The sequence below is a fragment of the Danio rerio genome, chromosome 23 (assembly GCF_052040795.2).
Source record: "Danio rerio strain M-AB ecotype USA chromosome 23, GRCz13ab, whole genome shotgun sequence".
Classification (NCBI taxonomy): Eukaryota; Metazoa; Chordata; class Actinopteri; order Cypriniformes; family Danionidae; genus Danio; species Danio rerio.
In genome coordinates, this window is record NC_141043.1 from 34,933,974 (window position 1) to 34,958,008 (window position 24,035).

General features: G+C 35.8%; 3 protein-coding genes across 13 annotated transcripts in view; 1 reads left to right on the forward strand and 2 right to left on the reverse strand.

Annotated features, from left to right (window-relative positions):
• mtfr2 (mitochondrial fission regulator 2) overlaps positions 1-5,618 on the reverse strand; it is a 30,219-nt gene extending 24,601 nt beyond the window's left edge. For 3 of the 7 annotated variants that reach the window (XM_087306196.1, XM_087306193.1, XM_087306192.1), the window contains exons 1-5: positions 5,380-5,618; positions 5,078-5,272; positions 4,889-4,993; positions 3,031-3,155; positions 1,720-1,922 (exon numbers count right to left, since the gene is read on the reverse strand). In XM_087306196.1, coding sequence (XP_087162322.1) covers positions 1,720-1,922; positions 3,031-3,155; positions 4,889-4,993; positions 5,078-5,149 — 505 coding nt within the window. In that variant the 5' untranslated portion in view covers positions 5,150-5,272; positions 5,380-5,618. 7 annotated transcript variants of the gene reach the window in all.
• armc1l (armadillo repeat containing 1, like) lies at positions 5,142-11,755 on the forward strand. Of its 4 annotated transcripts, none has more exons than XM_087305120.1 (7): positions 5,142-5,406; positions 6,363-6,528; positions 6,828-6,919; positions 7,127-7,316; positions 7,409-7,525; positions 7,629-7,703; positions 10,912-11,533. In XM_087305120.1, the coding sequence occupies exons 2-7, from the start codon at positions 6,376-6,378 to the stop codon at positions 11,101-11,103; spliced, it is 819 nt and encodes a 272-aa protein (XP_087161246.1). In that variant the 5' UTR covers positions 5,142-5,406; positions 6,363-6,375; the 3' UTR covers positions 11,104-11,533.
• Positions 11,624-23,888, reverse strand: nlrp12l (NLR family pyrin domain containing 12-like). 2 transcript variants are annotated; one of them, XR_015523761.1, is made up of 12 exons: positions 23,846-23,888; positions 22,341-22,444; positions 19,822-21,597; positions 19,557-19,730; positions 19,260-19,433; positions 18,968-19,141; positions 16,849-17,022; positions 16,605-16,710; positions 14,471-14,644; positions 13,265-13,438; positions 12,966-13,139; positions 11,624-12,249 (listed from the first exon to the last, which is right to left on the reverse strand). XR_015523761.1 is itself a non-coding variant. In XM_087307473.1 (12 exons), exons 3-12 carry the CDS (start codon positions 21,558-21,560, stop codon positions 12,240-12,242), a joined length of 3,141 nt encoding a protein of 1,046 aa, XP_087163599.1. In that variant the 5' UTR covers positions 21,561-21,597; positions 22,341-22,444; positions 23,846-23,888; the 3' UTR covers positions 11,624-12,239. The 2 variants fall into 2 exon arrangements, 1 of the variants encoding a protein (XP_087163599.1); XM_087307473.1 differs by having other exon boundaries at positions 16,605-16,778.
• Between the last annotated feature and the right edge of the window lie 147 nt (positions 23,889-24,035).

Consider the following 24,035-nt stretch of genomic DNA (forward strand, 5'->3'; position numbering starts at 1 on the left):
CGATTTCACGATTTTTGTATTTTTAATGGGCATGTCAAAAAAAAAAAAAAAAAAATCGGTTAAGGCGTAAATAAATGTAAAACAAATTCACGAGTTAAATAGCGTTGCTGAAGGTTTGAATAAGAAATATTTGTGTAAATATTGCACTTGCATGAATACAGAGGTGTTTTTTGCAAGTTTTGCTGAGCCTAGGAAAGATTGGCTGTCAGCTCGGCTTTGACTTTGTCTTCTGATTGAATGACAGGTTGTAAAGCTGCTGCCTTTTTCTTAAAAACATACAGTGGAAGAAAAGGACTGAACATGGAAACTATAAAGCCTAATTTAAACCAATGGGTGAAGTTGTGGACGTATAGCAGGAGCAAATACAAGTACCAGATTTGTGTCTAATATAAAATAATATATTTAATATATTTTTCTTTTTTCCCCTTTTAAATACCGATCATTTTATGCGCTTTGCTCCACTCTCTGTATTATGCTGCCTGATCTGTCTGGTTTTCAACAAGGTCCGCTAAATGACGTCATGGGGGCGGGTACTTTCATTTTCACTGCTACAGTCCCTCACCTCTACTCGTGTTCAAACCAAAAGATCGGCGCGGTTTTTCAGATGGCAGGCTTTTACGTCCTTCATACATGTTGAGATCGAGTTTATCGACTTGATGAGGGAATGTCTTGACAATCCACACAACAAGTATCCTACATGACTTCACGCTTTAACAGGCAGTCAAGCAGGTCGCACACCAGAAGCGCCGCAACACGGCGCGGACGTGACAGTTTAAACTATCACACATCAAACGCGCACATTCGCATGATATTTAACATGAAACTAATCAGATGGCGCTCTGTGGGCTGGCTGAAATGAGAACTGCTTCGTGAATCGTGGCTGGGCGGCGCCGGTGTGTGTGTGTGTGTGTGTGTATAGAAATTCTGTTAAGAATTCTAAAATGCATTGCGCTGCGTGGTGCTGTGCGGCACATCGCCGAGAGGCGCTTCGAGTGTGCTTCCTGCTTCATACAGAGAGTGAACCAAAGCGCATTGGTGCCATTATAATGTATTAAATATATATATATATATATATATATATATATATTTAGATATAGATTTTTTTTTTTTAATCGCAATTTCTCGATTTGATTCAAAATTAAATCGTCTTAAAACGTAAATTCGAATTAATCGAAGAAAATCGGAAAAATCGCCCAGCCCTACTATACACTATACCTACACATATGTCTGTCCAAACAGCTTGAAAAGTAGATTTTTCAGCATTGGTGCCCTTTAAGTAGAGATTGTGTTCCATGAAGACATTTTGTAAAAGACATTTTTGAGATTTTCTCAATAGTTCATTTTTTTAACACTCAGATTTCATATTTTCAAATTAGCCAAATATTGTCCTATTTCAGCTTTCAGATGATGCATAAATCTTAATTAAAAAAAACTAAAACTTATGACTGATTTTAAGTCCCATGTTTCATTCATCTCCTAATATATTCTATAATTTTTAAACAATTTAAAAACTTGGTAGTAAAATGTTTGTTTTAAAGTTCCATCATTACAGTTTACACAATCTTTTTGATATTATCTTATTGAAAAAATTTTCCCCACAATTTAATCACTTTTTAAATAAAAGAAATAACTGTTGGAATCACACACTGCCTTATTTTATGATAACTCAGAAATCCAGCAGTTATATCAATGGAAGACTGACATAATAGGCTATTGTACCTGCTGGAGCTGTGATAATGGTAGCAATCTGTGCTCGAAGTCTCTGAAGTTCCTCCTCCAGAGCAGAGATCTTCAGGAGGGCATCAGGCTGAGTGCTCTGTGCCAGGACCCCTCCGCCTCTCTGAGCTTTTACAGACACGGACCCCAATGAGGGAGTCTCATAACCGTGAGGTACACACTTTTTCCTCAGTGGGACAGCATTCCTGTTATAAACATATAAAGATGCGACTTCTAAACAGACGTTTTGATTGCTGCAACTTTTTTACAGTACATTTTGAGATATTAAAACATTTAAAATAGGTATGAATTTTAAAATGTAACGTAATCCAGTGATTTAAGCTGAATTGTCAACATCATTACTTCAGTGTCACATGATCATTCTAATATGATGATCTGCTGTTCAAGAAATGTTTATTATTTTGATCAAAACATGAAAATGTAATACATAAAGGGATGCATAATATACCATTTAAGCATCGATATCTCAATGTGTGTCCACCATAGCCACACCGCGGTACATGCAATGTTTAGGGATTATAGCTGATCAGCACAACAATTGAGAAAACATTAAAGATTTATGGATTCATTGCAAAGTATAACCATAACAGGGTGGATCTTTATCATTTGCATGTGTTATCAAGGCATTTTAAGAGAATTAAAGCATTCGATCACAAAATTGTACAACATTTGTAACTATAGTAAAGAATGCTTACTTAATTATTAATACAATGAAGACAATACAGTATTATTTTACATTTCATTATTCAATTTCTGTACCTGAATACTGCTTGATTGTCTGAAAACCATAGAGCACTGTTTATTCGACTTTTTTCTTTGCTACTGTGGTTGTAATTATTCTTGTTTGCCATTTGTTTATTACTTTAAAAAAATTTTTTACAATATTATTTATTACTTTTCATACTTATACTTGATTTACACTAACAAAATCACTCAATCAATCTAAATTCAAGATTTTTCCTAAATAGAGCTATTCAAGCCATCTAGTGAAACTGTATTCATTTCACAATATAAATCACAAAAAAAACTATATCACTATGTCAGATTTTTCAATACCGTGCTGCCCTAAAATGATAGACGATTTTGAATGCAAATTCTATTTCAAAATATTTTTTTATTACATTTTTGATCAAATAAATGTGACTGGTGAAGAAGAGAGCCTTCTTTAAAACAAATTAAACTTAAAATCTGGCAGATCCTAAATATTTGACAGGTAGTGTATATTTAGCACTCAAAGCAATGCTGGCCTGTCAGTGAGCTATTAATAAACACTTGGGTTTCTGATGTGACTACCTGAATTTTGTGTGACTGTCTCCTTCATCCTCGACCAGCCAAAGCACATCCGCTAAAGTAGGAATGGCTGGAGAGTCCACGGACACATCGATATGGCTGTGCTTATTAAAGGTCTGCAGAGGAATCTTAAAGGAAGAGTCAGAACACATTAGTGAGGATGCTCTTAAGTCCTTTGAAGCTTTTTGCATGTTAAAGTGCTTCACAAAACTCTTATTACCAATTCATACTGAAAGAAACATGCATGTTTTGTACACAAGTGTGCATTAAGCTTGAGTTACAAAAATGAGGTAAATGCAAATGTATACTTCTTATATATTTTTTCTTATTTCATTTATTTATTGAAATGTACAAAACATTATGTAGACTGTAAGAATACAAAAAGTATCAAGACTTTTTTTTTACAATTAGCCAAAGAAAAAATAATAGGAACAATAAAACAAATAAAAAAAAACAACCCACCACCTCACCCATACATGAGGGACAAAAAAAAAATTTAAAATATGATAAAACATTGAATTGAAACAATAACATAAAACAAGAGAACGTAACAACTACAACAACAAAAAAGACTAGAAAAATTAACAATTATTATACACAATAAACAGTTATTAAAGTCTAACAAAGGGAACTGTGTCAAAAAAGGGCCTCAAACAAAGTCTGCGGGCTTTTGTCTGACAGAATAAAATAAAATATATTTTTTCTGAATTTAAAATAAGCTAAAAAAAAAAGCTTTGAGATTAAAAAAATGTAAAGGTCAAGACATGGCAGTTAGATTTGTTCTTGAAAACTAAAATAAATAGTTTTTGCTAAAAATGAAATGAATCTTAAATGAAACAAAATGTAAACATTAGACGACAAAAATGTCTCTGCAACTAACTAAAATAAAAATGCTTAAACTAAAGAACTTCAATTGCTAAAAGTTGAAAAATTGAAATAAAAATTAAAAAGCTAAAATCTAAATTTTAAAAATCATCAACAAAGTAAACATGACAAAAGTACATATTACACTAGGCCTGTGCGCTAAATCAAAATCGTATCGCAATTTGAAACGTTGCAGTTAGTTAATATCAAGAGGCTGCAAAATAAAATATGTACAGTTAAAGTCAGAATTATATACAAAAATAACGAATACCATCTGAGGTGAAGTGCTTCAAAACCAGTCCGCAATGCTATTAAACATGCTAGACTTTCTGCGATGGTGTCGTGAGACAACGCAGACATGGTATCAGTTGTCATCAACTATGCCATTACACGAGAAGAAACAATAGACTCTTGTCACAAAATTTTTGCCATGACATACAGATTATTGAGCTGAAGCTTGAGTTAAATTAAAATCAGCTTGAATTAAATCATAAACCAAATCACAATCCCAATCTGTCCAAAAAATAATAAAAAATAGCAATTAGATATTTACCCCAAATCGCACAGCCCTATAATACACTGAACATATACAAACAATAAAACGAAACAAAATAGTGCCAAATTTGGTAAGTGGTAAAGTTGGCTTTATATTCTCACATTCGTTCAGTGACAACTTGCTTCCTATATGGTTTACCATGGTACTTTAAATATATTCAGCCTGAAATCACATGCAAGTATGACTTGAAAACAGCATTAGCTCTATTTATTTGCGTGTGAACAATGTTGTACTTTGATAGTCATTTGCTGCTAATATTATTTCACTATTTAGATTATGTAAATAATACTTTTCTGAAATTATATTATTAAGGAGAATGTTTGAATGTGTTAATATAAAACAAACTTTACCTCAATGAGTAACTACTGTAGTTTTTATTGATAGTATTCTTATATATTATTTTTAGTAGCAGTACAAATTTATTTCTACAGCATAAAATACCTGAAAGCGCAACCGAGGGTAAGGAGAAAGAGGAAGATTTGTTCCAATCATTCGGACTAGGCTTCGGTACTGTCCACAGTGTGTACTTTCCCATACTGGAACCAACTGCAACAATACACACAAATGCACTGTTAATAAATTATAACTTTCATTAAATAACTTTTTTTATGTACTTGATTGTCTCTATACCATGTCTGGAGGCACTCCAAAATATTCCAGAACACATTTCAGCAGGTCAACGATGTCCTCCAGCAGAGACATTGACTGTGTGTGTATATTTTGCACGCTGGATTTCTGCTGACGGATGAACTAACAACACACAGACACTGCACCAAACTTCTCCACGTGACCAGAGGGATCAAATCAGCTGCATTCCGCTCAACTCTGTAACAAAACCCGCAATATGAAGATTATACATTAATTCTGAAATACTACGATAAAACTAATGACATAAATACAAGATAATAGTAATCAAATGCAGCGGTAATTACCAGCATCGTCAACTGTCCTACCAATGAGTGCGTACGAAAACACACACACACACACACACACACACACACGTATCTCAAACATATCCTATAACGTTATTTCACTTTAGGATATGTCTACGTTTCATTTAATCCTACGGTCGTCTTATTAAATGCCGTTTATATTTACGAAGACAATGTGTTTAATGAATGTTATTCACTTTACCTCCTCGCCGTCTCACGCTTCCCGTGCAGGTAAACTCAAATAAAGCTCTTTCTGTGAGGGCGTTTGTGATTGGTCCGGGCTGTGGGGTTGGCTCCAGTAGCCAATCAACTTGAAACATTTAGAAACGATGTCAAAGACGTTAGCCAATAATTTCGTTTGAACAGAAGGAGTGGGAAGTTTCGTATTTTGTTTGTGTGTGCTGTTAAAAGTAACGGTAGCGGTGAGTACAGTGACAGTGTAAACTGATAAATTTAATTGTCGTATTAAAATACACGAAGGAGTGTTTTAAGAACCATATGTAACAATGTTAACGTGAATAAATATAGATGTTATTTAATTTACAGTAATGTTTGAATAGGAATTTCAACACTTTAGCTGTTTTGCTAACACGCTATTAGCGGTAGTGTTTTGAGCATGTGTGCTATTCGCGTTAGCTTTTCTGAAGTCTCATGTTACCATGTGTGAACAAGGTGTACTTTTAAGGTCTAATTTTTTCACGTAGTTGTTAATGCTTTATTATTGTCGGCATTTTTATAAGGCGATTATTGTAAACGGTCACGTGATCGAAACGGTTTAAATGTGCACAAAATAAAACAGAAAGCATGCATGATACGCCCATAACGTAAATACGATATTAATATAGCATAATAAATAAAACAAATGCTGTGTTTTGTATAGAACATAACCACAATTCATAAATCACATCTGTCCAATAGGAATGTAGCTTCTAGGTGTCAAATGGCCGTCAAATAAATTGTCTTTATATCCTCTGGTGTTTCAGATCTCCACAAAAAATGATGGACGCATTATCAGTCGTGACACAGCTACGGGACTTGGCATCAGAACCACAGAACCGGGAGGTTATTGTTCAGGACCAGGGTTGCCTTCCAGGATTAGTGCTGTTCCTGGACCACAAAGACCCTAAAGTGCTTTTTGCTACCCTTCAGGTACACTCAGACCTGATTTGTCAATTAACAAATCGTCACCTTGGAATTGTAAGTTCTATCTGCGTTCTGATATATTTCGAGATAATGAGCTCTAAAGTTTTTGCATTTCATATAGCAAAACATTTGTTTTGTTTTTTTAATAAAACAAAACAAATCCCATAATGTAAGTAAGTTGTCATTTAATAAGAATATGTGAAAAACTAAATTTTGACAAAAATGTCAGATAGAACTTTATAAATTTAAGGTGACGAAATGTTTTTATTTGTATAAATTAGAGTTTTAAAGTGTCTTCTCCTCAGGCCTTGCGGTACTTGGCTGAATCGCCCCGTAACATCAACACAATGAAAAATGAGCTTGGCATGATGGTCAGCCTGGAGTCATTGATAAAGAGGTGTTTTATTTTAAACTAAACTCTTTTATCATTAGTAGTTTTTCCATTTATACCTGTAAATGTATAATGAAATCAAGCTTCTTCTATGATGTTCTGGAATTTGTCAAATGAACTTTAAATTCTGATATACACTTTGAGCTTTAGTCTAATTATGCACACTGCATCAATGCACAAAATTCATTATCTTCCTTTTTCTATTCCCTCAAGGACCGATTTGACAACTGATATTACAGACCTAGCAAAAGAGGTTCATGATTTGTTAAACGCTCAATCACAGAGGCCGGGTTGTCAGACTCCAGAGCAACAGAAGAAGAAGAACAAACCTCAGTTCTTCATTAACAGCACCAACAAGAAAGCCAAATCAGTTACCCTCCACATACAAGGCTTGGATGGGGCGGTATGTACAAAATGTGAAGCTGTCACGTGCACTTTTGATTGTTTCTTATGTTAGTGCAGATCGTAGACTAAGATGATGTATTGTTTTGACAGGATCAGAGAGGTGTGTGTGAAGAGGCTCTTCTAAGGGTTAAAGGTGTAATCAGCTTCACGTTTCAGATGGCTCTGAAGAGATGCACTGTACGCATTCGTGCTGATCTGCCTACTGAGGTATTACTTTTTTTTTTTTTAAAGGGAGGAGTTAAATAAGCACAGATGTGGTATTGCGATATGCATGAAAATTGTAAAAGCAAATGTGTTTATTTTTTTCTAGAGTCTGGCCACTGCCATTGCTTCCACAAAAGTGCTTTCGGCTAAGCAGGTTGTAAAAGATGAAAATGGAGAAGAGGTGGGTGCTTCTTTTGCTGATCCAGGGCTCAATAATATGTTGGTCTGGTCAAGTCAGATTTTTATATTTTGCCATTTTAATGGTTATCAGTTTTGATTGATATTTGTAATATATGTGAACACACACGTATACACAAACAGATATGGGGGGGATAAAAGATCTACTGAAAATTAACAGATTCTCTGCATTTTCTAGGCATAGGTTTAAATAAAATAATTTTTTTGTTTTTATTAAAAAATGTATAACATTTTTTTTTTTTTTTAAATAACAATTTTTTTGTCATTTTTTTTTTCTTTTACAAAAATTGTCATTTGCTCAGAATAAAGGCCCAATCAGACCAATGATGATTTTTGAGATAACAATAAAGACATAATTTTAAAAAATTATAATTTAGGGCCCGTTTACACTAGTGCGTTTTAGTTTGAAAACGCATAAGTTTTGCTACGGTTATGCCAACCGTCCACACTACGCCGGAGTTCTTGAGTGCCAAAAACGGAGCGTTTCGAAAACGCTAGAGAGGCAGTTTTCATTCTAAAACGCTGCTGCTCCGTTTCAGTGTGGATGATGGAAAACGGAGACATCTGAAAACGGATCCGGGGCTGCAGACATTTGCCTCTCTGATTGGGGCTTTTCCTCAATATTAAGTAGCCTAACACACACAGTTCAGCCCTGCATCCTCTCCTTGTAAATTCAGACTTCGCAAGTTTAATCAAGGCTGCAGTCTCTTCTTCTCAGTTTGATATGGAAAACAGACTATATCGAGGACACGGGTAAATCTTCAAAGGGAACAGTGTACTTTATAACTTTATTCACCCTGGCTACGTTGTTTCACTTTCTCAACAATAAAATGTAAACATGATTTAAGGAACTGTCTATCTTCGTTTTAATATTAGCAACTAAACAGACAGCAGAAATGTTGAGGCGTCGTGCTGCATAATATGAGCGTCATCTTCACTGTGTGGATATTTATAACAAAACGGAGCCTATAATAACTGCCTCCTTTCAATTTCAGTGAAAGTACGAAACATACCCTCTCTTTTGCTGAATATCAATTTTACTAATCGATAATGGCCATTATTAAGTTTATACATTATAGGAAATAAAGACAAGCGATCAGTCAATATACAGAATGTAGGCTACGTGGTTACATTAATCATTAACTTATCTTTGCGCTCAGCCAAAACACATTACCTGTGAACAAGTAATAGATTCCAATGACCAACGTCAGGGAATATGTCGTTACATAAAGACAACAAGATGAATGAAATATCCCGTTTAATAAATATAGTGAGATTAGATCTAGCGGGAGATGCTTGATGAGAAGTTCGATTAGCACAGCTCTCATCTGGGTAGATGGGCTGCAGCGCTTGCCCGAGAGAGTGTGTGGTCACGTGATGTGCGTTTTCAGCGTTTTGGTGTGGACGGAGAGCAGTTCAGAAACGCTGGGTAAAACGCGAGTGTGGACGCAGATCGTTTACATTCTAAAACACCGTTTTAAAACTAAAACGCACTAGTGTAAACAGGGCCTAAGACAGCAGAGTTCAGACCTCAGCAGCTATAATGATAAGGATGTAGAGAAACCATGTCCCAATCCCAATTCTAATTTTGTACCCCTTCCCCTTGGCCCTTGAAACAGAATGTGAAGGAGAAGGGCTTCAAAATATACCCATAAGAAATGGGACAGCACTACAGCACCTGCACAGCTCATCAAATATCATCGCGATCTCTTGCTTCATATAAGATTGATAATCCTATTGCTGTAGTTATTCCAGTTTTGTTTTTTCTTAGTATTTATTTTCAGAAAATCACTGAAGGCGTATATCATGTTATCATAACAATATAATGTGGCAATAAGCGTGTAACTATACTGCGCATTTACTCTGTGGCCATATTCATGTATGTAAACACAAAAACAACATTAACATTATACCAGACTCTGTAAAAAGGTCATTTTCAGCCACTAGACTTTTTTGACAGGGTATTTGAGTGTCAGATGTGAAAGTTTATTGTGGGATGACGATAGCGAATTTTTTTTATTTATTTATTTATTTTTTTAAGCATGATTTTTAAACCTGAACGCAATTACGAAGGTATTAAAACATGATTGTTGTAAAAATTCTCAATATCAAAAAATGCTAATTTGTGCATTTCTTTACTTCTATGTGCTGATGTTGTAGTGTATTCTGAGACATTTTCGTACCCCGTGGTTTCATGTGCGGTACAGAAAAATATCAGTTTCAACAGCTAAGGGGTAGAATTGGGATTAAGCCTAAGTTACACAAGCTGGATTTATTGGTCAGATGCATTAGTAGCACACTAAACATATTTACTGATTATAAGGGAATAATGCCAAATGAAAAGCATAAACTAATATACACACTGTGATTATAAAAAACAAACATGTCTTCCTAAATAAATTAAATAAAAATGTCTTAAGAAATGTTTACATTTGTTCATTCGTTAATTTCTTTTCGGCTTAGTCCCTTTATTAAGATGTGGTCGCCACAGCGGAATGAACAGCCAACTTATCCAGCATATGTTTTACGCAGCAGATGCCCTTCCAGCTGCAACCCATCTATGGGAAACTTTCATTCACACTCATACACGACGTACAATTTAGCTTACCCAATTCACCTGTACTGCATGTCTTTGGACTGTGGGGGAAACCCACGTGAACGCGGGGAGAACATGCAAACTCCACACAGAAATGCCAACTGACTCTGCCGAGGCTCAAACCAGTGACCTTCTTGCTGTGAGGCGACAGCACTACCTACTGTGCCACCGCATTGCCAGTTTTCATTTGTTGTGTTTGAAAAATCAGAATGAAGCAAGTCGCACTTACATTGTTTTCTATATGTTACTAAGCATCGTGAATAGACACAGTTCTTAGAAAATAATGTTTACTATTCTAAAAGACGTAGCGCAGCCACGTCTGGTGTTTAACCCCCTTTAATCCACCAAATATTGATTCCAAACCCAACACAAAAGATGTATAGAATTTAAATAAAGTATTTAAAGTTGTAATAAATGTCATCAGAAGTTTACAAAATATTCAGATCTCACTGGTGAACTATGATTAGCCACTGACTACAAACCTTTTTATACAGTCTGTAAATTAAATTGCATGTAGTTTAATATTGCTGTATCAAGAGATTTGACACATGAACCTGCTGTTATTTATTATTTACATGTCTGCACTTGATCACAGGTCCTCATTCCCCTCAGCACCTCTGGCTCAAAGGTAGAAGAAAACTCCCATCTGCCGGATTACCTGCCGGAGGAAGAAAGTCCAGAGAAAGAGCTGGACCGCGCGGTGTCTCGCACTGGTGCTAAACAAGACGCCGGCGGCAGCTGGTTGAACACCGCTGCCAGTTTCCTCACTAAAACCTTCTACTGGTGAAGACTTTACTTTCACAGACTGCTCCTGTCTGAGCTTGGACCTCAACTTTTAAAGGAAAACCGGGCCTAAAAACGCAACAAGCACCAACTAGCACTAAGGAAAGTCTAGTCATTAAGCAACGTGCTTTTACAGGCTACAGAATGTGTCGTTCAGCTTATCAACATGTGTTTGTCTCATCACAGCTCTGTACTGAAAACTATTCATGTTGTACACTTTTGTATGTTAATGAAAAGATCTTTCTTTTTCTCTCTTTTGGGAGTCAGAGATATTCTTCTGTTTCTGCTGTCAGATTTAAATTGTATTCTCTTTCCAGCTGATTTTCTGTAAATATTTCCATTTTAGTGTGTCTATAAGGAGAACGTGTCGTCTAAAAATGGAAACAACTGAACTTGAAATTAAATGCACATTTGATAATGTTTTGTGTAAAAAAGGCATTTGATGGCATTTTTAAATCCTTAAAATATAGCATTTATAAAAGGACAATATCAATAACAAAGATAACAAACCAACAGTAAAAATATATATTTGATTGCAGAATGCTTTATTTGTGCTAACAATGCATAAATACCTTTAAAAGATAAACAAATGGTATGCTTTGAAACCACATAAATAAAAAACATTAAAACCAGGAAAAAATCTTGGTTAACTTTGAGCTGCAGTTTGTAATGACACTGGTTTAACATAATGACATGAGCGTGTTTATTATGACCTTTACAACAACAACAAAAAAAGAAAACCACTTGCTCTATTTTAAAATCAGTCGTTAACAATGTCAACTACATGTACATCAGTCATCTTGTAACATCTGGTGGTAAAACATAAACCCCTCATACACATATTAATAGGCAACTTTAGAGTTTCAAAAAATCCTGCTAATATTACAAGGCTCTCAAAACTGTCCTCTTATGTTGTCTTGCATTTCCAGCACTGTACTGTGAATGAAGCTTTGAGTATCAAAAGGAAAGCATGTGTTTTTATGACCACCATTACTGTAGTGCTATTGAAATGACTGCTTAGTATTGCACAATATAATAAAATAAAAATATAAATAATGCATATCTTTGAGAATAAAACATCTACAAAATAGAATTTGAAATGCAGTCCTCGGATGTTGATAAGAGCTGTTCACGCTGATGTTAAAACAAGCTGCAGAGACAAAAATATTAATATCAGAAGCAAAGCTCAATGAAAGCAAACATTTACTGTATATGTAATCTTTCAAGTAATTTTAAAGGGTTAGATCACCCAAAATATTGAACATTTGTGATTAATTATTCACCCTCATATTTTTCCAAACCCCTGAGACCTTTGTTCAACTTCAGAATACAAATTAAGAAGTTTCAGATTAAATCCAGTAGCTCTCTTCCTATAGATAGCCATGATCCTGAGACTTTTGAAGTCCGGAATAATCCTCAAAACAGCCCACATGTCTTCGGTTGTTCAATTGGAATATCATCAAGCTACGAGAATACTTTAGTGCACAAGCTACAACAAAAATAACGCCTTTGTTCAACAGTTTTTCTTCAGTGTCAGCATAGTAAACACATTCATGAGAGCAATGTGTTCTCTATGTATGCGTAGTTGCACTGTCAATGTATTATTGTGCACAGGCATTCAGGATGTACATCAGTGCACAGTATTCGTGAACGTGCAATATACTGACACTAATAAGCAGAAGTAACAAAAGTATTCTCGTAGATTGATAATATTGATGAGGGAGTTTCCAGATTTCATCCAAAAAGTGGTGATTTGTGTTTTGAAGATGATCGTCTCTGGGTTTTGGAATGACATGCAAATTTTATTTATTTAGCTATATCTTTTAAGTTCAAAACTACTGCAAATACCTTAGAGGAACTACTTACATGAGTTTCTCTAGCTTGTAGTCTGGATCATCCAGAAGGCCAGACAGAGGCCTAACAGCTGAATCGGTGAGATTGTTTTCACTCAGGTCCAGCTCTTTAAGAATTGAGTGCTTAGATCTCAGTGCAGAGGCTAAAATGGTGCAACCCTCCGCTGTGACCCCACAGTGAGTTAGCCTGTATAGGATAAATATTAATTATATATAATTAATCAAAGAAAGTGTCAAATACATGTATGTTCGTTTTCATTAATAAATTACATTTAAATTCTGTCACAGCAGCATAGATACATATAGAATTACCTCAATGTGTCCAGCTGACAGTGTGGATTTCCCAATCCAGTACTGAGGACTTTAATTCCCACATCTTGTAGATTATTCACTCCCAGATTCAGTTCTCTAACACTTGAGGATTTTTCCACAAGAATTGCTGCGATTTTATCACAGGAGTCCGAAGATAAACCGCACTGACTCACACTATGGAGGGGAAAATGATCAAGTTTTTATATCAATAAATGTTTAAGAATAATTTAAACAAACGTGTTATTTTACATTAAAATTTGGGGGCAGTAGAATATTTAGTAACACTTTTACAAAAAGGTTCTATTTGTAACATTACACTGTAAAAAAATCAATTAGTTACCTTACATTACCTACAAAGTGAGTTAATCCATTGTAACTTGGAACAAATAAGTTTACTTAATTTCATTCATTCATTCATTTTCTTGTCGGCTTAGTCCCTTTACTAAACTGGGTTCCCCACAGCGGAATGAACCGCCAACTTATCCAGCAAGTTTTTACGCAATGGATGCCCTTCCCTGGAAAGGATCCACACACATTCGCATACACTACAGACAACTTAGCCTACTCAATTCACCTTTACCGCATGTCTTTGGATCGTGAGGGAAACCGGAGAACCCGGAGGAAACCCACATGAACGCAGAGAGAACACGCAAAGTCCACACAGAAATGCCAATTGAGCCGAGGATCAAACCAACAACCTTCTTGCTGTGAGGCGATAGCACTACCTACTGCGCCACTGCTTTGCCCAGTTTACTTAATTTATGTTTTATAATATAATTATGCACATTGTTCTTTAAATTATGAGTTTACTCAACTTTAGGTAACGTCGATTAAAGCTTTAAAGGAAACTTTTCAAAACGTTTTAAAACAGTTTTTTTTTTCACTTTTTAAAGTCAACTACTAAAGTTATTATTGACGAAAATACAGGTATAAAATATCTATATTGCGTAAAAGATTAGAACATAAAATGTCTCATGATCCTTTAGAAGTAAGACGAATTGATGCTCAAGAAACATTTCCTAAATATCAAAAACAGCTGTGATCATTTATATGTTTTGGAAACAAAAAACACATTCTCCATTCAATCTAATGCTTCCTAAATAAAAGTATTAAAAGTGATGAATAGTATAGTAATGAATTATACACAACAGATGAAAGTCTGAAATATTTTATTGTTAGGATGTTATTTAAAACCATTGTACTTACTCTAATTTCGTAATGTTGCCACTGTTGTTCCTCAGGACAAGAGAAAGATGCCCCATGCCTGCGTCTGTGAGCTCATTATAGCTCAGGTTCAGCTCTCTCAGATGAGATGGGTTTGAGTTCAGAGCAGCAGCGAGGACAGCACAACCTTCCTGTGTCACACCACACTCTCCTAAACTGTTGTGACAGAAATTTATTTTAAAAATGCTTTTATTGTAATGTTAAGACAAGGCTTACACCTGCTGAAATGAATAGCAGTCACATTTCAGCATTTAAATTAATGCAACATAGATCAACCACAATGATCAGCAAGGCAATAGTATTATAAAGTGCATTGATTCAATATGCCAGTTCTTTCTCTTTCTCACACACACAAACACTGTGTGGTGTACTCTGAAATACACACATGCAAAGTACTCATACTTCATGTGTTAGAAAATATTTTAACAAATTGAGTAAATGCCTTTTTAACATTTTTTTTTTTTAAATAAAGCGTTAGAGAGGTTTATAGTAGAGTGAGTGAGTAACCTAAACCACCATTGACCTATTGATGAGTTGTGTTGTGGATGAAATATATGTATATTAATAATTATACTTGACAAAAAGAACCAATAGATATGTATTTAGATATGCTTACTGAAGCTTTAAATTATATCAATATCAATTAATATCAGGGCCGGAGTGGGAGTCCTTTTCAGCCCTGGAGTTTCAAGCCTTAGACCGGCCCACCTTTGTTCACTACTGACTGTATTAAAATAAGGTCATTTCCAATTCAGTTTCTTCTGACACTATCACGTCTTTTACAAAGAAACAGCTGCTTTAGAACATCAAATGTTTTACATAAATATGAGGACATTAAAGGGTAGCTAAATCTCCAACACTATTCTTTAAAACATCAACAATGTCCTTTCCTGCAATATCTGAATATATATTCTGTCCAAAATTGTTTATAGATATCCAGTCCTTTGTAACGGTGGTCACACAAAAAATAAAAATAAAACATGTACACCTACACAAGTAACACAAACAGTATTATGTCTTAATACTAAAAATGAAAAAAAAAAAATTTACTCTGGTGAAGTTCAAACTCAGGTCAGCGGTGTCGTAACGCAACATGCTGACCACTGAACCACAATGCCACTGTTATGCTGGTGTGTTTGGAATACAAAATAAGTATTGCACTGTTATCTGCAAGACTCTTTTTAACCACAGTATTACTTTCTATGGCTTAATCTTTTTCTCCCCTTTTTAGATTTCTGATCAAGTTATTTCAGATTTATTAATGTAGTGAATCATCTGATTTTCATTGAGCAGGGGTAATATTCATTAATATTAATTATTCAAATTGATATTTTCACTAAGGTGTCGCAGTTTGCAAAAAGTGCGACTGCTGAGAGTGCGAGCAGCTGGGGACAACGGTCCTCGCGGCCAAAAAAACGGACAGGACTGCCGGGAATTCTCCCAGTCCTCTCGATTAGCCAATCTGGGCCTGATTAATATCAACCTTTGCATCAACAAATGAGTTTTATAAAGTTATTGGTGCCCTTTCACTCCAGAGAACCTGACAGTAAGAGCTGAGTGATATGACACCATGCATAAACATGCATTAATCACTATTATTTAGAAGTTTACATGAGTTTGTGGCCTCATTACAAACTTTCACAATATACACATTAAACTAAGATAGTGTTAAATAGACCTTATGTCTCCTTGGGGTGGTGTTGTTAAATATATTCAAATTCCATATATCCTGCAATTTGCATTCTGACAAGCTGTGAACACTGTGTGGTTATGCATGGCTGTCTGCTTCACTTTTGTACTCTTCCTGCATCTCCCCTTTTCAAAATAATAGTCCCATATATATAGTATTTTTAATACAAGCTAGATAAACTTAAGTGGGGAAAGTTATCATTGCTGTAATCTCAGCAGGAAACATTATGACCAATTAAACGTTGCCTGGGGTGTGCATATTAATAATGCAGTGTGGATCGTTTGACAATCAGAAATGCACAAACAATTGTGTTTAAGGCTCACAGTATGCAATTTCTATTTTCTGAACACTTATTTTTTCAGTTATGCCTAGAATTTCATTCTTTGGCACCTTTAAATTCTGCATAGAAAATATAAACTTGCTTACAGTAAAGTTTCCAGCCTACAGTTGGAGTTCTTCACCACTTCAGCAAGTTTGGACACACCAAAGTCCTTTATGGGGTTCTGGCTCAGATCCAGTTCTCTCAGAGCAGCTGGATTACAAACAAGTGCAGAGGCCAGATCAGCAACACCCACCTCTGAGATCTCACACAACGCCAGTCTGAAATCGCAGGACTCACACATAAGTGTTTGTTGTGTCTTGAATGTAAATGATGATTTGAAACCCTCACCTTAAAATCTCTATTTTACAATGAGGGCTTCCAAGTCCATTTGAGAGCATTCTCACTGCTCCATCATATATTGGGTTGCCGCTCAGGTCTAAAGCTTTCAAAGTGGTGAAACTGGATCTCAGAGCTGAAGCCAAAAACTGACAGCATTTCTCAGTGAGCAAACCGTAACTTAGCCTGTGGGTGGAAATGTGAATATTTTGGTTATTTAGAAAAAGTTATTAATTTAAAAGTGTGCTAACATTGATATTGTTTGCAAGTGGGGTAAGATTAAGATTTTGTCTCTTGTGCTCACTAGGTGTTCTTGACCCAAAATATATACAGCACTCTAAAAAATACAGTGAAATACACCAGCACAATTCATGAATGTTGTTCCAACACAAATCGATTAAGTTAACAAATTTAAGTAGGTTGAACATAAAAAATTAAGCTGTCTAAAAAAAACTCAAGAATTGTGTTGTTTCAACTAATTTTAAATAAATAGTTTGAACAAGCAGCAAAATCATCATAATTGTTAACATTATAATTAAAAATTTTGCTACATTTTATAATGTAATTTATGCAGCAATCATTACTACAGAAATCCTATCTAGTAGTATTTGAAGTTCAAAAAATACATTCTTGCATAAAAAAAGTTTATTAATAATAATAATATTAATAAATAATGCCAAAAATGCTTTTTCCAATACTTGAACTCATAAAAATGTGTTTATTTTAAAGTTATTCATTCATTCATTTTCTTTTTGGCTTAGTCCCTTTATTAATCAGGGTTCACCACAGTAGAATGATCTGCCAACTACGCAGCGGATGCCCTTCCAGCCGCAACCCATCACAGGGAAACACCCATACACTCTCATTCAGACACACATACACTACGGACAATTTAGCTTATCAAATTCACCTATAACATGTTTTTAAATTTGTGGAGGAAACCGGAGCACTCGGAGGAAACCCACGCAAACACGTGGAGAACATGCAAACTCCACACAGAGATAACAACTGACCCAGCGCTACCCACTGTGCCACCGTTCCACTCTTTTTAAGTTATAAATAAATAGATTTTTTTGTGCATGTTTATTTTTTTGACAGTCAATTTGAATATACTTAAAAGTTTCAGGTATGAATTAAACCTAATAAAGTTTTTTTCTAATTACTTTTTCCCAGGTTTTCACCTTTAATGGACAGAATAGTAGAGATTACAGACAGGAAAGTGAGGGGAGCAGAGAAATAAAAAGGATCAGCAAAGGACCGTGAGGCGGGAATCAAACTTGCGTCACCGTGACCACCTCAGTGCCATGTGTTGACACACTAACAACTCAGGCTCATTCTGTAATTGTAGTCCTGTGGACGTTTCTAGAGACCACAAAATACATCCCGGAAGGTACGTATTTTTGCAGTTTTTGTTTTAGCTAATCCACAAGAGGCCGATTTGTGCGCTTTTTCATATGTCAAATTTCTCTCGTGAGTGCCGTTCACACCTGCTGTTCTCGTGTAGACCCACCAGAGACCGCTGTCGACCGACCATCTGTCTGGCTGACTGAATGACCGACTGGCAGGATGACCAATCGACTGACCCACCCTCCTCCTTCCCTAAACCCAACCAAATTTATCGATTAACCCGTCCACCCACTTACTTCCCTAAACCCAACCGACGATTTACAAAAGCTGTTCAGAAAAAAAAAAGCCCTCGTCTGATTTTTACCACATTCTCACCCTGCTATTTACTTGTTCATTTTCTTTTTTGGATTCTGTTTTTGTCTTACCTGGTTTCTTTAACCTCTCTTCCCCAGACTTGAACCCCGTTGTCATTGTGGTCAACTCCTCTCTGGCTTCGATGTACACGGCGAACTAACTGGACAAACTGGTTGTGGCGGGAAAGCCCTTCACACAGAGGTAAGCAGTCAGCTGGTAAGTGCGAAAAGAAACGGCGTCATACCGCCCCATAGTGTTCGTTTAAAAAAATTAAATACAGCCATGCGTACCTCCAGCTACCTCATTTCTCCAGAATTGTCCACAGGACTACGTTTTCAGAATGAGCCTATGTTGCACACTAACCCCTAAACTACTGGTGTTGACATTTGACAACAAAATTAACGAACCCAAAAAAGAGAGGAAAAATTACCACAGTGTTTCAAGCCGAGAGACTGGAAGCTGGATCACATCCGAAAACTTCTGCACTCCATCATCTCCTGGATTATTCCAGTGCAGGTCGAGTTCTCTGAGGTGAGACGGGTTGGACTGTAGTGCTGAGGCTATTGCAAGGCTTCCTTTAGCTGTAACTCTGCAGTCCTTGAGTCTATGATTATAAAGAATGCAAAAAAACGTGATCATGAGGAAAAAACTAATTCCACATTTGGTACTGGTAACTTCTGTTGATTAGTTATTTGAGGATGTTTAATCTTACAGCTACTGACCTCAGTATCTCAAGACTACAGTGCTGATGTCTTAAGTAATCAGCCAGTATTTTAATTCCTGATTCTCTCAGACTGTTTTCACTCAGGTCCAGTATCCTAAGGATTGGCAGTTTTGGGAGCAGTCCTGATTCCAGAATAGAGCAGCCGCGTGTGGTGATTCTGCAATATGAGAGCCTGAGGAGACAGTAACACCATCACATGACTCCTTAAAATATGATTTAACAATTCCGAAATCACAATATTTGTAGGATAAAAGCCAACCTAATTATTAGACAAGGTAGTGTAAAAGAGTTTTACCTCAGTTCCTCCAAATTACACTGCATGTTTTTCAATCCGGCTGACAGAAGCTCCAGTCCTTTGTCTCCAATGGAGTTATTGCACAGATCAAGCACTCGTACGTTGGAAGAACTGGACCCAACACTGGAGGCAAGAGCTCTGCAGCATCTCATAGTAAGACCGCAACTATCCAGTCTGAAATATAATGTAAATATCTTAAACAAAACCCAAACACACAACCCTTTGAAAACAACCACACAGATAGGATCAAAACCCCAAAACTCACAGTGCTGTTTCTGAAGCTTTGACCACTGGCAATAATCTGATGAGTCCTTCATCTGATCTCACGTATTTCTTTAGGTCGAACGTATCCAGCTTTTCATCTGATGTGAGTAACACAAACACCAGGGCAGACCACTGCGCAGGGGAGAGTTTAGAAAAATGGCCTGAGTTCAAGAAGCGCTGGACCTCCTTGACCAGAGAGAGTTCGTTCAGTTCATTGAGGCAGTAAAAGAGGTTTATGGACTTCTCAGGAGAGGATGTCTCCTCTATCATCTTCTTGAGGTATTCAGCTGTTTCCTCAATGCTCTGATAGGCTTTGCAACCAGATTGGGAAAGCAAGCCTTGTAAAAGACTCTGATTGGACTCCAAGGAAAGGCCCAGGAGAAAGCGTAGGAAAAGATCCAGGTGTCCACTGTCACTTAGTAGAGCTTTATCAATTGCACTTTTATGCAACTCAAACAAGGTGGCCTCTTCATGCTCTTCATGATCAAGAACGTTGTTTTGGTGAACTTTAAACATGTAATACACATACATGGCTGCCAAAAACTCCTGAATGCTCAGATGGACAAAGCAATACACCTTATTTTGAGTCACCGCAGACTCCTCCCTAAATATCTCAGAGCAAACGCCTGAATACACCACTGCCTCCTTTACATCAATCCCACAACCCGTCAGATCTTCCTCGTAGAATATCAAATTGCCTTTTTTTAGCTGTTGGAAGGCAAGTTTACCGAGTTTCAAAATCATATCTTCATCTTCAAGACGTGGGTTGTAATCTTTAGCATATCTCATTTTTTTCGTTCTGGTTTGGATGAGAAGAAAGTGTGTGTACATTTGAGTGAGAGTTTTGGGAATCTCTCTATCTTCAGCTGCGTTGAACATTCGCTCTAAAACTGCAACCGAGAGCCAGCAGAAGACTGGTATGTGACACATGATGTACAGACTTCTTGATGACTTTAGATGTGTGATTATACGGCTAGAGAGGAGTTTATCGTTGATTTTCTTGTTGAGGTATTCCTCTTTTTGAGCATCGTTAAACCCTCGAACTTCAGTCACCAGGTCGATGTACTCAGGAGGAATCTGATTGGCTGCTGCTGGTCGGGATGTGATCCAGATAAGAGCTTCAGGAAGCAGGGATTTACTGATGAGGTTGGTGAGCAAAACATCAATAGAAGCTGGCTGAGTTGAGTTACTCAACTTTGCATTGTTCTGGAAATCCAAAGGAAAGCGGCATTCATCCATGCCGTCGAAGATAAAGAGAACTTTATGGTTTTCATTTTTAAAGCATGATTCCATTTTGAAGTATTGGAGAAGTTCTGTCAAGCTGAACTGTTTTGCTTGCATCAGATTCAGCTCTCGAAATGGCAGTGGGTAGACAAACTGGATATCCTGATTAGCGTTGCCTTCAGCCCAGTCCAGTATGAACTTCTGCACCAAGACAGTTTTCCCAATGCCCGCAACTCCCTTAGTCATCACACATTTTATGGGTCTGTTTTGTTCTGGTGAGTGTTTGAAAATGTCATTGCATTTGACTGGAATTTCCACTGTGGTTTTTCTCCTCAATGCTCTCTCAATCTGTCTCACCTCGTGCTCTTTGTTGACATTCTCATTTTCTCCCTCTGTGATGTAAAGCTCGGTAAAGATGTCATTCAAGAAGGTGGGATGGGATCGTTTAGACATGTCATTGTGAATCCATTGAACTTTTACTTTCAGTCTTGATTTATAGCTTTGTTGGCACTCCATGATTAAACCGGAATCAGGAATATTGCTCTTGAGATACCTGCAAACATACATTGACTATGAAAATGACTGAACTGTTGCATACTGTCCAAGTTTGGGGTCAGTGTAATTTTAAAATATGTTTATATGTTTATATGTTTATGTGTATATGTTTATGTTGCAAGGACTCATAAATTAAATTAAATTGATTTAAAAAGTGGCATTAAAGATATTTATAATTTAACAACAATCATACAATCAAATGCTGTTCTATTATTCATCAAAGAATGCTGAAAAAGGGTCATGGTTTCCACAATAATAATTAAGAGCAAAACAGATATATTTTTTAAGCAACAAATCAGCATATTAGAATGATTTCTGAAGTATCGTGTGACAATGAAGACTCACATGACAGAATTACATTACAATATTTTGCAATATTACAGTTTTTAATGTATTTTTATTAAATAAATACAGAATTAATAGTCATATGAGACTTTTTCCCCACTGGCACAGTCTTCAATGTTGAAAGAAACTGGTTCAGTCATTGAAACATTGCTTTTGATGGACAGATGATGCAGTTTGCTCTGCTTAACAGAGCTTTAAAATATGTATATGATTTAATATATGATTTGTCTTTATTTATGCATGTAGCATGTGAACATTAAAATAATTTTAGATCATTTTACTTTAAATAATATGATAAATTCTAAAGAATGAATGCAACATTTTTCATATTAATTTTATTTTAGCCATTTTGAAGTATATTATAAGATACTTTTTAACTTAGAAGATGTTTCTTACCTTTTTACTGAATGTATGTGGGAAATTGCTTCAAATCAATTGCATCCAGAGTAGAACTGGCACTTTTGAAAGGAACATGGCTGTGTTTATTTTGTGAAACTGTCCTAGAAAGAGACAAAGTGTTTCAAAATGTGTTCATTTATTTCTTAAATTATGGGAAATACATTAGCACATTTTCTCACCATGGACTGAATGAAGATTGAGTGCTTAAATTTCTCAGATTCATTAAAACTGCCGCTTCACGTTTACATTATTTCTTCAGTTAAACAGGAAATACAATGAAAACAAGTTTATTCAAAGAGTTTGACTCATGATAAATGGGCAGACAGACCTAGGAACTATAAATGCACAAGAACAGATGACTAAATAAGACTGAACAATGGAGAGATTAGTGACACAGACATGACATCAACAAGGGGGAAAAAGATTTCAAAATGTAAGACTGGTATGAAAACATGTGAAACAGGAAAAAGATTTGAAAAACCCAAAACAAACCACTTTAACGTTTACTAAGAGACTGCAATAAAAGAGATTTTACAATGTAAGCTAAAGAAATTAATCAAGTACACTGACTTCTAAAGGACTTTCTCTTAATCTTTAATCTTGGTGTGCAGTGTGAAAACTCATGTCGCAATTTACAGCAAAAGAATGAGGAACCACCAACTTTATGGAGAAGTTGACCAGTTTCTAACTCTCATGTGGTCTTCATTTGTGGTTTAAATAAACTTGTTTTGTGGCTAAACTGTATAAACAAGTAACTTTAATAAGTAATCTTCCATATATACTCACAGGTGAGGTAAGTGTAGAGGTTGTTGTATTATATCATCAATATGATACTGTTCAGCATATTTAAAAACATTATGAACGTGACTTTTATATGTATTCATTTGATGCAGTGGGATTTTGAGGACACTTCATGCAAAAAAATAAAAAATCATCAGTGCTTATTGCCTAACAAAGCAGGGTTTCATCAAACATGCTTTGAGCTGCTCATAATGCCAGTAACAAAAACGGTTATTAATAATAATAATACACTGTTTGGTTCTGTTGATCTCGAATTACCATGCAGCTTTATTTGGTTTTGTGTGTTTTCCTGTATATATTTGAGTTTTGCCGTTAAATTTACCATAATGTAAGGTAAAGTAACAGTAAACACGTAATGGATTGTACTGAATATTCTACAAAGAAAATAATTTGTAAATTTAAAGATTTTTTATTTTACCTTCTGTTGGTATAGTCGAAAGTGTGTATAATCTAATTGAAAAAAATACCTTTTAATTAAAATGGTCTTTCTATCCATTGGAGCTTATTATTACAAACATACCAAATCCAATATGTTAGAAAAACTACGACTAAATTAAGTAACACATAATTCAGTAGGTTATAAAAACATATTGTAAAACGCTTTAAGCATTTTTCATTGTAAAACTGAAATATTTAATCTCCAATTTATCTATTTATATCCAGCTCAAACAATTTTAAACTGTTGTAAAGAAAGTACTTACAAGACAGGCAAGACGAGTGTATCCAAACAGCCCGCAATGCTCTACTTTCAGTTAAGAGATTTCACTGCTGTCAGTCAACAATCACGTGGTCAAAAAGAGGAGGGGTTACATCATGACTCAGATTTTTGCTATTGACAGTAAAAAAAGGTTCCTGCCTTTTATTATTACACGTGCAAGAACCTCCTTTTGT

Coding starts and splice junctions, on each gene's coding strand:
- armc1l (XM_087305120.1), top strand. CDS start 6,376: ATGATGGACGCATTATCAGTCGTGACACAGCTACGGGACTTGGCATCA. Junction 6,920..7,126: donor CTGGAGTCATTGATAAAGAG/GTGTTTTATTTT, acceptor TATTCCCTCAAG/GACCGATTTGACAACTGATA. Junction 7,317..7,408: donor TACAAGGCTTGGATGGGGCG/GTATGTACAAAA, acceptor TTGTTTTGACAG/GATCAGAGAGGTGTGTGTGA.
- nlrp12l (XM_087307473.1), bottom strand. CDS start 21,560: ATGGAGTGCCAACAAAGCTATAAATCAAGACTGAAAGTAAAAGTTCAA. Junction 17,023..18,967: donor TCTCGGCTTGAAACACTGTG/GTAATTTTTCCT, acceptor TTCCACCCACAG/GCTAAGTTACGGTTTGCTCA. Junction 13,439..14,470: donor GGCAACATTACGAAATTAGA/GTAAGTACAATG, acceptor TCCCCTCCATAG/TGTGAGTCAGTGCGGTTTAT.